Source organism: Dromiciops gliroides, chromosome 1 (assembly GCF_019393635.1).
Source record: "Dromiciops gliroides isolate mDroGli1 chromosome 1, mDroGli1.pri, whole genome shotgun sequence".
Lineage (NCBI taxonomy): Eukaryota > Metazoa > Chordata > Mammalia > Microbiotheria > Microbiotheriidae > Dromiciops > Dromiciops gliroides.
In genome coordinates this window covers 536,969,123-536,983,654 of record NC_057861.1, presented here as the reverse complement: position 1 = coordinate 536,983,654, position 14,532 = coordinate 536,969,123, and the positions used below count along the sequence as shown (strand labels likewise).

General features: G+C 35.2%; 1 protein-coding gene across 21 annotated transcripts in view; it reads left to right on the top strand.

Annotated features, from left to right (window-relative positions):
* Window positions 1-13,927, top strand: part of SUN1 (Sad1 and UNC84 domain containing 1) — a 59,809-nt gene extending 45,882 nt beyond the window's left edge. For 13 of the 21 annotated variants that reach the window (XM_043978511.1, XM_043978514.1, XM_043978519.1 and 10 more), the window contains 6 exons: window positions 3,594-3,857; window positions 4,449-4,533; window positions 5,897-6,012; window positions 8,625-8,792; window positions 10,770-10,862; window positions 12,140-13,927. In XM_043978511.1, coding sequence (XP_043834446.1) covers window positions 3,594-3,857; window positions 4,449-4,533; window positions 5,897-6,012; window positions 8,625-8,792; window positions 10,770-10,862; window positions 12,140-12,253 — 840 coding nt within the window. In that variant the 3' untranslated portion in view covers window positions 12,254-13,927. The remainder of the gene's footprint in view (window positions 1-3,593; window positions 3,858-4,448; window positions 4,534-5,896; window positions 6,013-8,624; window positions 8,793-10,769; window positions 10,863-12,139) is intronic. The other 8 variants (XM_043978513.1, XM_043978524.1, XM_043978529.1 and 5 more) reach the window with 2 other exon arrangements.
* Window positions 13,928-14,532: the final 605 nt, after the last annotated feature.

Sequence of the window (14,532 nt, the reverse complement as noted above, 5' to 3'; positions counted from 1 at the left end):
AGGAAAGATTAGGGACTTTCCAAGTTGAGAGAGAGAGAATGAACAGGTGCAGTTCCCTGAAATCAGAAAAAGGGGTATCCCATTCCTCCCCACAAGTGTCTATATGCAATCAAAAGAACAAGGGGAAGGTAATGATTGACCAATAAGGGGCCAGTTTTCAGATGAGACATTTGAGTTGCCTGAGATATAATTGTGAGAAAATACCTTGCATCAGTCTTTGGATCTGACTGGTTTTCTGATCACCAAAACCTAGGTCCTTGGTTAAGAGTCACTAAGCAACATGTAGCCGTGGTCCAGCTTCCCAGCCAGGCAGGGCTAGGTTCAAACAATGCAATAACATTTTTCACAGTTCCCATAATTGAATAAAGTTTCTCACACGACAGAAATCGGACAAGGCTTGTAATTAAATAGCAAAGGGAATTGAGCTAGATCCAGAATTGAGTCACATGATGGAATCAGCGTGGTTCACACAATTCTCTCAATGGTGTGTGTGTGTGGGGGGGTGGGGATCTATCCATAGGTCCATAGTTTCAAGCACTGGTCCCTGGCATAGCACCATGGGAGATTACATTGGTTTCAGGAATGTCACCCAGAGTAATCCTAGATCCCAGGTCTCCTTGGCCCTCTTTCCTTGTTTTGTCACCTACAGGGAGTTCTCACCTCCTAGAATGGCCCTTACTTCAGATTCTGTCTCTTCCTGTTTTCCTCAGAAAAGAATTTTCTGTACTATGTAAGAGATAACTTTTAGAAATATGGAAATGGAGGCAGCTAGATGGCACAGTGGATAAAGCACTGGCCCTGGATTCAGGAGGACCTGAGTTCAAATCTGGCCTCAGATACTTGACACTTGACACTTACTAGTTGTGTGACTCTGGGCAAGTCACTTAACCCTCATTGTCCCCCCCCTCCCCCAAAAGAAAGAAAGAAATATTGAGATGGTGAGATGCTCTGAAAATAATCAGCATCACATTTTTGGCTATGCCATTTCAAAAGTTAAAATTGATTCCAGAGTGATGTCAGCTAACAATTGTTGGAGCAGAATATCTGTTAGCCATAAATATTAGATTTCATTAACCATTATAAGTTTATTATAAATAGGTTTTGTGGTGCAAGTTGAGGATTTTGTGGAAACAGTATCATCTTTGGATTTTTCATTTCAGTTCAGCATATGTATTAGGCAGTTACTATACTGAGTACACTAGTGATATGAAGATTAAGACACAATCCTATAATATAAAGTGATGTTGAGGTTAGGGAGATAGTGTAGACATGTGCTACTGATACAAGAAGAAATGGGATAGATTCAAAGTCCAAGCAAAGTGTTGTGAGAAATTTCAGGAGGCAGAGCTACTTTTAAGGTGGAGTTTGGGGATAGGGAGTTAGTCAACAAGCATTTATTAAGCCCTGCTACACCTAGTATATGCCACACTGTGTACTAAATACTGGAGGTACAAAGAAAGGCAAAAGGCAATTCCAATCCTGAAGGAACTTACAGTGTAGGGAGGTGAAAATATTGGGGGAAAAGGCTTCTTCATGGAGAAGGTGGCTTCTGAGTTGGGGCTTCAGAAAAGAGAAGACTTAGGTGGGAAGAGTGGAATCTGTTGTAGGCATGAAAAATGATAAAAGTTTTTTTTTTTTAAATAAAAACAGCAGGAAGCAAGATAATTAGGGGATTGAGGAGTACTCTAGTTAGGCTGGAATAAATATTACATGAAACAAACTCTATATGTTTGAATGAAATAAGGCTAGAAAAGAACTTTGGAGCCAGATTATCAAGGGCCTTGAATGCTAGGTAAAGAGTTTACATTTAATATCATAAAGATAGCACTGAAAATTTTTTGAATGAAGAAATAACCTGATCAGAATGGTACATTAGTAACATTTAGACTGTATCATGGAAGCAGAAGAGAAGGAGTTAGAGTAGAGACACAAACTTAAAGGAAGCTATTATAATGGATTAAATAGGAAGATTGAGGGCCTGAACTATTGTGATCATAGTAGGAGAATAAAGGATTTAGAGGTAGAAAAAAAACAACAAAAAAAATTAGCTATGACTTTAGAAAAAAAGGGGAAAAAAGACTTGGAAAAAAGACAAAATAGAAAATCATTATTAAAATTACTTTTTGTTTAAATGAAAATGGAAATACATGCAATTATTACTTACAGTAATAATCTATCTTTTTTTTGTACTTGTTGGGAATGTTACCAGTTTTTATTAAAAAATTATTTTGTTTTTAAAAAGGGAGGAGATGAATATGAATGAGAGATTATGAATGTAGAATTTGACAAGACTTGGGAAATCATTAGATGTGGAGATCGAGGGTAGAAAATAATTTTACATTTCAGATTTTGAGGCTATATCACTGGGAAGATGGTAATGTGTTCAAGAGTTAAAGATAAATAAGTTAGAAAGAATAGACTTTTGGGGGGAGGAACCATTTGATTTGAACATAATGAGTTTCAAGATGGGTGGTGCATCTAGATGGGAATATTTAGCATTAGGTTGGAAATATAAGTTTAGAGTCTAGAGATAGATTTAAGGTGGCACTATAGATTTGGCAGCCATCTTTATGGACATGATAAGAAATGTTAGTATCAGATGAAATCACCAAATTTTTAAGAATGTAGAAAGAGGTAGAGGAGGACCAAGGGCAAAATCTTGGGGGATGCCCACATTGAGGAAGAGCTACTAAAAGAGACATGAACAATCATAAAAAAAGTAAGAAGAAGAATCTAACATGTTTCTGGTTGTTAATACTGGATTTCCATCAACTTTAGATTCCATTCTTTCAGAAAACCCAATATGTGTAAATTTATATTCACAACATATAAACTAAGAGATTTTTATCGATTTACTTTGTGGAAAGGTTATCATCAAATTCCTTTAGTGAATTCCTAGAGCACACATATAATATGAATTAAATTTATGTAAATAGAATTACATAATTTTCAGAACTACATCTGTTGTCTAATGCATAGTATATCTCCCCCCCCCAAAAAGATGCTAAAACATTTAATTCTTAGTCTTTTATTTATACTTGGAAATAATTTCTGCTTTGGTAAATTTCCATACTCAATATTCCTATTGACTTTGGATTCTTTTGAAGAAATATTTTAGATTATTTTTAGTGCATTTGTATTTAGGATAATTAAAGTTAAAGGCATCTTGACAATGTAGAAAAAGCACTGGATTTAGAATCAGAAAATCAGATACCAAATCCTGGCTCTGCCACTGACCACATGTGTGATCTTGGCAAAATTACTTATTTTCTGCGCTTCACTTTCCTCATCTGCAAAATGAGGATGTTGGACAAAATGATTCTAATATCTATGCTAGTTTTTTTATCTTAAAGCTTAGTATACTCCTCTGTATCCCCACCTACCCAAATATTATTACATGGTTCTTTCCCTGTTGCTGTTTCCATTAGGATTTTTCTGCTTTCCCAGGAGGACTGTTTAAGTGTAGGGGGAAAACTGTTTCTTTTTCATAATTGCTTTGATGATTTTAAATGAACAAGTGAATTGAAGTAATTTGAATTAACTCTGTAAATTCACAAATCCCTTGCACTGTTTTGTTTTTTTATTTTAACTAGGTAGATACCCAAATTCGAGAAACTATCAAATTTATGTTTTCTAATGATCAGCAAGATGGTTCTCTTGAATGGCTGCTACAGTGGCTTTCTTCCAAATTTGTAAGCAAAGGTGACTTGCAAACTTTGTTACGGGATTTAGAGCTGCAAATTCTAAAGAATATTACACTCCATATGTCCATGACAAAACAGATTCCAACTTCTGAGACATTGGTAAATGCTGACAGCGTGGGGATTTCTGGCATAACAGAAGCGGTAGGTAAAAAGGTAATTTTGAATGCTAAAAAGCTATATGATGAAGTGGGTTGTTTTTGTCTTAAGAAAGATCTTGGAGTATCAGCTATTCTTACCAAATCATTTGGTCCCTAAGTGTAAGGAAAGATTTTTGAAAAGAGCTCATTTTTTTTTTCAGTGAGGTGCTGTTTACCTATGTGGCCCCCACTTGTTCTTTTAGTTATTTGCACATCTCCCAGTAGCACAGTGCAACTGTTTTCATGACAGTCATGTTTTAAGGCCCTTTGTTGGTGCAGTTAAAGTTACCTAAAGATCTGCTCTTAATATTTAACAATGAAGATACGAATTTTTTGAAATATGCATTCTAGAAATGTCCAGTCTGTTGATTTGTTTTATTTAGCTATACATATTTGATACAAGAAAGTACTTCTACTTAAAGTGGGCAGGACGGTGGGTTAATGCATAGTGATGGACGTTTTTAAAAAGAGGATCACTTAAAACATTTTTAAATGCACAGAACTTAAGATAATTAATCTTTATTTGTGTTTTGTTTAAAGAAATTCCCAAACTAAAAAACCAAATGTTTCTTTCATATTTCCCCTTTCTATTCTCATGCACATCTAGCAAGCACGTATTATTGTTAATAATGCTCTGAAGCTGTATTCCCAGGACAAAACAGGGATGGTAGACTTTGCATTAGAATCTGGAGGTAAGTAAAATCATGCTCATATCAAAAATTAACAGTGCTAAGACCAAAAATTGCTTGATTTGTAAGAAATATTTTGAGATAATTGGGGTTAAGTGACTTGCTCAGGGTCCCACAGGTAGTAAGTGTCTGAGGCTGGATTTGATGTCAGGTCCTCCTGACTCCAGGGCTCATGCTTTTATCCACTGTGCTGTCCCTTAAAGTAATATATTTATTCAAGATTTGGGAATTTTCATCTGTATCTACCAATGCACAGCTCTTTTATCATATCATAGACGGTCTTTGAGAGTCTCCATGACTGAAAAGATTATCACTCTTCAGCCATCTTGGTGATAAGTATCTCTGACCTTGGGCTGGTCTTTGGATAATAGATAGAAGCTCTTGTCACTAAGTGGCATTTATATAGTGTTTTAATATTTAGAAAACTCTTTACTTAACTCAGGGTTTTTTTAAGGAACAAATGACATAATATTATAGATCATATTATCCTCATTTTAGAGATGAAGGAACTGAGGCTCCATGAGGTTGTGATGTGACCATGAAACAATCACTTAACTGCTAAGTCAGATCTTGCTTAACTCCAAGTCTAGGATTATTTTCACTATACCACCTTGCCTCTGTAAATTAAACTCTGTGAGATTATGAATATGTTCCTTCACCTGATGATTTATTAAAGTAGAAATACTAGGTAGAAATTAGGAAGAAAGTAATAGAAAAATAGAAAACATCTCTAATAAATCTATTGCAAATGATATAGTAAAATTTGTGATTAGTTACTGTATTTATTTAACATATTTATGTGTGTATACAAATTTATATAAGCATTTATGCCTATACTCTGTAAATACACTGATAGTTTATTAAATTTGGTGTCTGATTATTTCTATAAGAGCTTGAAGACCACAGTGTGCATCAGATTCAGAGTTGGGAGACTAAGGACCTTAGAGATCAGCTAGTTATCTCTTCTCATTTTGTTCATATGAAATTGGAGGAAAGGGCAGAATTCAATACAAATCTTTTAACTCCAGTGCTCTGTTATTATACCATCAGATGATCGGGAAGTCATACTTGACTCAGATCATTTAGGCATACAGCACTCCTTAGACTAGTTTTCCTCCCACTTAACTAAAAGTAATGAGATATTGCTAAGTTAAAATAGTTTTAAGGTAAGTGCTTATTCTCATTCCAGTATTACAGTATCAATGTTGAACCTTTAAAATTGTAAATACCTTTCCAATTGGTGGTCTTAGATAAATTTCCAGAGATCTGAGAAAATTTTACTTGAAAAAAAGATTCCCTGGATCAATACTTTTTATTGCTTCACAATGGTCAAATATGATGCTGAAAAAAATGACTTGTTTTTAAGGTGGTAGTATTCTGAGTACTCGCTGTTCTGAAACATATGAAACCCAAACTGCGTTAATTAGTGTGTTCGGGATCCCTCTGTGGTACCACTCACAGTCTCCCCGGATTGTCATTCAGGTGAGTGAGTTTTGTCTAAAACACAGTATTGTTTTCTGCAGTGGTGTTCCAGCTTAGACATCCACATAGAAAGTTGTCAACAAGGCACTCTTCACACAGATGAATTGACATATTTTTCAAGAGTTAAACTAAACCTAATAAGTAGGTATGAGTTGGAGACTTTTACATTAGAACCAAACAAAGATCCTTTTCATGAGGTTTTTTTGGTTTGTTTCTTAGCACTGTCCAATTGAGTGGGTAATTTCCAATCCAGTTTTATAGAGGTAACTTTAGATAAAAAAAAGTTTTGTCCTTGTTAAGATGTGATAGCTTTTTATACACTATTTTATAAATTTGATTATGTGAACTAATTTAGAAGTTTGACAGAAGACATTAAATTGTTAAATATATTTGTTTTACTATAATACTGAATACATTCTAGTATATAATTGAATGGCTCCCAGTATGTGTCTATCCTATCTCCCTAAAGTTCTCCTTGCCACTCCATGACCCCCATGACATTTCCTTACTGGTTGAGCACCCACTATACAAGTATGACTCCCCAATAGAATGACATTTTTTGTGTACTGACATACTCTATAGGTGAATTGTGATTGGCTGAGCTTTGTGCTCTGGCTCAAATTTCTCCCTCCATTCCTTTGGCTTCCTATTGTCTCCAGGATGAAATATAAACTTATTTTCTTTTAAAGCACTTCACAACTTGGCAACTTCTTAGTTCCCTAGCCTAATTATATAAATTCACTTTTTTCCCCCTACACTTTATCGTCCAGTGAAACTGGCTTTATTATTCCTCACACATACAGTGCCCCATCTCCCATCTTTGTGCCTTCTGCATAGGTGGCTCAGTAGATAGAGTGTCAGGCTTGGATTCAGGAAGACCTGAGTTCAAAACGTTTGAACAGACACTTACTTGCTGTGCCACCCTGAACAAGTTACTTAACCTTGTTTGCATCAGATTGCTACTTTTTCAAAGGAAAATAGAGAAATATGTGAGACCAGGCAAGGTAGATAATGTAGTATTGCCAATTAATTTTCTTTTTTTCCACCCATTTTAAATATTTCATTATGACACATTATGAGAATATCAACAATATTATTAATCATTTAAGTATTGCTTTGTTAATATTCCATTTAAATTATTTGGAACATCATGTGATTTTTAAAAAATCATAAAATTATAAAAGCTACCAAAAATCTTATAGTTGCAAGAACTTCATAGTCTGTCTAGTCCAGATGAGGAAGAGGAGACCCAGAGAGGGGCAATGGGCCTGCATTTAAGATGGGATTTTTTTACTCTTATTCTCTGGCTCCAGAGGCCGTGTTCTTTGCCCTGCACCATGCTACACTACTTATGGGTCACAATTTTGAAGTTTTCAATACTATATTTACATAAGAAAATCATGGTTTTTGCAATTTGCTCTTAGTTTACAGTTTTTAGCCAAATTTTAATAAGCCTTAAGTGTTTCAAAATATTTCATTTTCATATTTTCTCCCTTTTTGACTCTTTGTTAAATGGACTATTGACTTGAATGTGTATTTTTTAAAAAAAACAAACTTTGCCCATTTATGTTGAGGCAGCAAAGAAAATGTAATCAATTGTTAAAAAATAGCTTTTCAGGTCAACTAGGTGGCGCAGTGGATAAAGCACTGTCCCTGGATTCAGGAGTTCCTGAGTTCAAATCCGGCCTCAGACACTTGACACTTACTAGCTGTGTGACCCTGGGCAAGTCACTTAACCCCAATTGCCTCACCAAAAAAAAAAAAAAGTTTTTCAGTACGTTGGCTAATTTGATATTTTTTACCAAAATAAATGTATTCTCATTCTATCCTACTTGTCTTAGCATTTATATGGATTCTTTTGAACAGATGAGAAAGAATCCCACCTACATTTTATAGACTACAGTATTTTATGAATTGTGAAAATGGTTTTTTAATTTTAATTTTTTTCTCCAATTACATGTTAAGATACATTTTTTTGAGTTCCAAATTTTTTTCCCACCCTCCCTTCCCTCCCAGGCCAGCAAGCAATTTGATATAAGTTATGCATTACAATCATGTTAAACATTTCCACAATAGTCATGTTGTAAAAGAAGAATCAGAACAAAAGGGGAAAAAAAATGCAAGAAAGAATAAACAAGGACAATAACAAAAACCCCCCAACAAAAGTGAAAATAGTATGTTTCAAGCTACATTCAAGACTCATAGTTCTTTTTCTGAATTTCCTGAATGTGGAGAGCATTTTCCACCATAGGTCTTTTGGCATTGTCTTGGATCAGTGTATTGCTGTTAAGTTTGTCACAGTTGATCATCACACAGTGTTGTTGATATTGTGTACAATGTTCTCTTGGTTCCGCTCATTTCATTCAGCATCAATTCATCTAAGTCTTGTCAGGTTTTTCTGAAATATATCTGCTTATCATTTCTTACAGCACAATAGTATTCCATTACATTCATATACCACAACTTGTTCAGCCATTCCCCAATTGATGGGCATCCACTCAATTACCAATTCCTTGCCACCACACAAAGAACAGCTATAAATATTTTTGTACATGTGGGTTCTTAAAAATTGTTTTAAAGTCTTAAATTGTTGGTATTTTATTGTTTCCTAGCCTGACATATATCCAGGGAACTGCTGGGCATTTAAAGGCTCTCAAGGATACCTTGTTGTGAGATTATCAATGATGATCTATCCAACAGCTTTTACAATAGAACATATACCAAAGACACTTTCACCAACAGGCAACATCACTAGTGCTCCTAAAGATTTCTCAGTATATGTAAGTATATTTCTTTGTTAATGTTTATAGATAAAATAGGAGTTTCTGGGTAGAAAGTTTACATGTAACAAAAGTTGAAGAGATTGAAAGTTAGCTAAGCAGCCATCTAACTTCAAAATAAATGATTTCTCATTTGCAACTTAGAGGACATTTTCCTATGGAAACAATGTTTAATAAACCCATGCCACACACAAAGACTATTAAATCACAATGTAGCAGATGTATACATAGTAGTCTTGTACTATAGAACCTAGCCATTGCACTTAGCATGTTTTCATGGGAAAATGCATTAGAAGTACCAACTTGGGTTACCAACAGCATATCTATAATAGTCTAAAGGGGTTTTTAAAATTTCTTTTTTGTTTTTGCTAGTAATAGCCAAGTTTAAAAGCGTGTGTCTTGTGTTCCCTCAGTTTTTTCTTTTTTGATAGATATTATAGACAAAACTTTTAAGGAGCTACTAATAGGTACATAAGGGACAAAATTAATATTCATCTACTTTTTAGAGAAAAAGCAGGGGCAGCTAGGTGGCGCAGTGGATAAAGCACTGGCCTTGGATTCAGGAGGACCTGAGTTCAAATCCAGCCTCACACACTTGACACTAGTTGTGTGACCTTGGGCAAGTCACTTAACCCTCATTGCCCCACAAAAATTTAAAACAAAAAAAAAAGAGAGAGAGAAAAAGCAGGTTCAGGTTTCCTGGGCATACACTTGGAGACTTGGTTGTAGAAGTGAGACTATAGTAGGGGTTCCTAACCTTTTTTGTATCATGGACCCCATCAACAGTCTGGTGAAGCCTATGAGCCTCTTCTTGGAATAGTGTTTTTAAATACATAAAATAAAATATATTGTTCAAAAGTTTTCAAAATAGTTTGAAAAAGTTCATGGACCCCAAGTTAAGAATGCAGGGATTGGGTAGGAGTGCGGAGTAGGGAGGTGTACCCTTCCTAGGCCAGACCTTAGTGGAAGGAGAAGTAGCTTCAGGGACTTTAATCTCCCCATTTTCCTAAACCACCTCATATTTTGCCTTGAACTGACCAGTGACAGGAATGGGGGGGGGTGCAGGGAAGATGGAAGAAATGTCGATTCCTGTGGCCAACTGTACATTTAGTGGCCACTAGCAGGTTGGATTCTTACCCTCCCCCAACCTCTACTCCCTAACTCCTATTGGAGTAACATTAGAATACTTTCACCAGAAGATAAACAATGGGTCAAAAGCAAAAAGTATTTGTTTCTTCTCTGTATATGGTATGCTATAAAGATCAAGTTGTTGTGAGACTTTGATTTGATTGATTAGATTCGATTGCAAAGTACTTTAGAGATCATCTTGTCTAGATTCCCTCATTTTACAGATAAGGAAACTGTGTCCCAGAGAAGTGAAGTGACGTGCCCAAAGTGGTGTAACGATTGGAATGACGCCACCTGCTGGAGACTTACTGTAGAAGAGTTCTGCCCATGAAGCGAAGGTCTTTGAGGGCAAGACCAGGAGTCTTTTCTTTGATGTCAGGAAGTAACGTGGACTAGTGGGAGGAGGAAGGAAGAGACTGGCGCTCAGTCTCGCTCTCTTTCCTCTGGACTCGGGTGGAGAGCGGAGCTAGAAATGTGCTCTCCCTTTAATAGATAGGAATCTAGGCCTTTCTCTCTCTTTACCAAATTCTTATTCTCCTTAATAAATGCTTAAAAGTCTAACTCTTGCTAAAGCTTATAATTTATTGGCGACCACTCATTAGATATTTTAGACAGACTAGCTAGAATTTTAGCCCTTAACAGTGGCAGGTTGTGAGACTCCTCATCCAGCCATACCAGCACTTGTAGCACTTGGATAAACATGGAAAAAGTATCACCTTCTGACAGCCTGAATAAGATATGGCTTGTTGGCTAGTTATTTCTTGATTATTTTTTTTTATGTAAACTTAATATTTGAAAAAATTCTAGCCAACAGAGTGTTCTTATTTAATACTTTCTTCTTGGTTATAGGGTTTGGACAGTGAATATCAAGAAGAAGGAATGCTTCTAGGACAGTTTGTTTATGATCAAGAAGGAGAATCACTTCAGATATTTCAAGCAATGGTAAGGGCCTTCATGTATAGATAATGCATGTGTTATAGGTAAGCTTACTAAAGCTTGAAACTGCACTAAGACTTTTAGGACAACCCACATATATGCCAAGTGTAGCTGATTTTTAGGTTTTGATAATATATACACATATTCACAAAATAAGAATATTTGGCTATTTCTAAATCTAGCCCCAGCAAGTATCCTCATGTTTTGCCATTGAGAAATAAATATATTTAGAATTTTCCACTTTGAAAAGACTCTTTTAGTGTATTTGGTGAAGTAGCCCGATTTGATTGGATTGATAATATAAGCAAGTCTGCCACTAATAACCAGATTGTTATTAATGGCTTTATTTTTGATATCCTCACTGTTATGTCATTGGTATAGGGAGTAATCTACCAATGCATACTGGCATCTGCTCTACAACTTGTAGTTTTAGACATTTTCAGGAGGTCACTGAGAGGTTGTCATTTGCCCACAGGTCACATCACTATGATGTGTGAAGAAGTAACTTGGGTTTTTCTGTGACACTGAAACCAACTCTCTGTTGTTTAGACCAGAGGCTTCAAACACAAGGCCAGCAACACTTCTGAGTGGGAGCAATCAGATTTAAATGTAATTGTGAAATACTTAACAAAATAAATAAAAATACAGTTAAACATAAATATCATTACTTTTTAAAACTAAGGCAGGATGTGGTCCACATGTATCCTTAGATATGTGTTCATAGCTGTAGTGTCTGTTAGAGTTTAACACCACAGATCTATGCCACACTGCCTCTTAGGGACTTTATTAAGTATTTTATTTAGATTATTAATTAAATCAGTTGTGAGACAGTCCACTTTTTAAATATAAAAAATAAATTCTGACTTGACTGAAAGAAATGAATCATAGTAATTCCCCGTGGAGCACTTCTAGCCCAGCTTCTGAGCTTGGGAGTGAATTCTCCCTTTGTTTAACATTGAACATGTATCAGAGCCCATGTGAGAGCAGTGGCATTGATGCTGCATATTTTGAAGGAGCTGAGTAAAGAACAAAATGACATTTTTTCATACATATATTATTGATTTGAGGACCCCTTGAAGTAGCTCAAGTTGAGAACCTTTTTCCCTCGCATCTTGGCTGGTGGAGAAATTCAGGTTAAGAGAAGTTCTTAGTTAACTTGTTAGCTCAGTGTTTCAGGACCTAGGACTCAAATCTCCATATCCTGATTCTCAAGGTTAAATGATTGATGAATTTTTGTTTGTTATAGATATGAAATAATGCAAGTTTTTTTTTTCTCTTTTAAGAAGAGCCCTGGAAAAGCTTTCCAGATTGTGGAACTTCGGATTTTCTCTAACTGGGGCCATCCTGAATACACATGTCTCTATCGATTCAGAGTGCATGGAGAACTCATCAAGTAACAATACTATCTACATTATTTTTCTTGTACATTTTTGTATATATACACCAAACAACCTGAAACACTGGATGAGGGCATGTTCTATCACAGGACAAGATTATCCTCTATAATAAATTTCACAAGACTGCCAGCAAGACAATACATGAAAAGTCAACTGATAAAATGTTCCTGATGCTCAGCTTGCCATTGACAGCTTTATTTTAAAAATGGTCATGCTGAGAAACTAACTGCATGCCAAGTATTCTGGTTCACAAAGATCAGTTAGCAGAACAAGTGATATCTCTTGTACCCGGTTTGAATTGTATTTTTAACAAAATCATTTACTTTTGTTTTTCAACTTTAGAATCTATTTTAACATAAATTTTATCTATATACTTGTAATTTGCCTGGCACCAGGACCAAGGCAAGTAGACATTAAAATATTCCTTATGATTTTGGTCCCAGTTTGACTTTTTCACTAGATTTTGAGGGCTTTTTTGATCATATGTATTTCATCTATTAAACCTTATACATATTACTGTCAGGGAAAAATAATGCAACCAAAATGTCTTTATCAACTGCTGTAAACTCCTATTCTTCAAGATTAGTGACTACTTGCCTTAACCCAGACACAGATGTTACTTTACTATATTTGTGGGGTTGGGAGAGGGAGGGGGGGGATGAGATAGAAATTGGGTGAGGGAGAGAAGTACCTTTCAAATTTGTTTTCTGGTTTGCTCTTATTCTTGAACCAGCTTTTCAAAATAAATAGTGTATCCTAATATTGAATGAGAAAAATAAGGAAGTTTTCTTTCATTTGTTAGTTTTAAGGATGAACTGGATCTAAAAAGTCAACTCAGATCTCGTCTGAATAATTTTTCCACTTAAATTAATTGGTTTAGTTTGGGTTATACACTAAGATAAAATTAGGATCTGAAAAAAGTAGAATATTTTGGTTTTGCATTCTGCTATAGAACCAACACTGATATGTTCTTAACAGTTGTATTTTTATTCCACCGGAAACATGATATTAAAAGTGTATTAGCTAAAGTAAAGTAGGCAAGTTCAGCCGCCATTATTATATTTTTAAGGCCTTTGTTTTTCCCTACAAGAGCATTTTTACTTGATATAATTGAGATTTGCATTATACTATACAACTGCATGAAGCATTCCTGCTTGACTGATCTTAGAGGCTTATTTGGTTGTGATTAACATTTGTGTTATCATGTTTTATTTTTTCAGAAAAGGCTTAAAATGATGGTGCTGACTGTTTTCTGAATAGAGTTTTATGTATATTGCACAACAGTCCTCAAATGTATTTAAAAACTCCATAAATTAGCATTTGTTCAGTTTTTAGAAATGGAACTAATGCCTATACAGAGAAGTTGAATAAAATATGTACAGGTATTTCATATATTATAGGTTAAATATATAAATCAAAATTATCCTGTGTAAATTAAATTTGGGGACTGGGATGGGAATATTTTGAATACTAATTTATTTTTAAAGATGCAAGATAGGACTTTGTGCAATGTATTTTTGTAAATGCTTTTCAAAATATTTGTCTTTGGTAGTGTTTCTTTTGCTGCCTCCAAATTCACAAGATGCTATTGAGATGTTTAAATAAAGAGTTTGTAATTTTTAAAAGTGCATGTAATATTTCAAATTAATAATAAAGAGTATATTTCTTTTCTCATTTTATGTTTCTGCCACAGAATGTGGGAATCTATTAATTAATAACTTTAAATTGATAATATTCATCCAATAGACAATAAATCCTTTCTTGCAGCTTATGTACCAGTACCACAAACAACTGTCAACTGAAAATAAATGACCAAAGAGTCACAAAGGTTATGCACCTGCTGTTAACTCAAAATACCAAAGAGCTCACAGCCACAGTTAACTCTGAAAAATAAAATAAAACCAAAGAACTAACATTGGTTATAAACAGAGCTTTCTTTATTTTGTTGGAGAAAGGAAACCAGACATGTGCCAGGACCTCCTCTGATTCTATAGTTTGGGCAAATCTCAATGCATATACTAACTGCTATGCAGTGAGCTGTAGCCCTGACAATGAGGGGTAACAGCAACAAGGAGACAAGTTTGATCGGCAGGTGCTTGACCAAGCTCGGGGATCACCTGTTGCTGGTGTGAAACAGTTCTGAGATTTTGTTGCAGGAGAGGTCATCCAGAGGGTGAGCACAAAGGATTGTTTTTATGGCAAGCTCAGGGTATAGATTGCTTGCTGGGCCATAGCTCTGGAAAACAAGGTGTCTCCTAATAGTAAAAAAGAAAGGACTA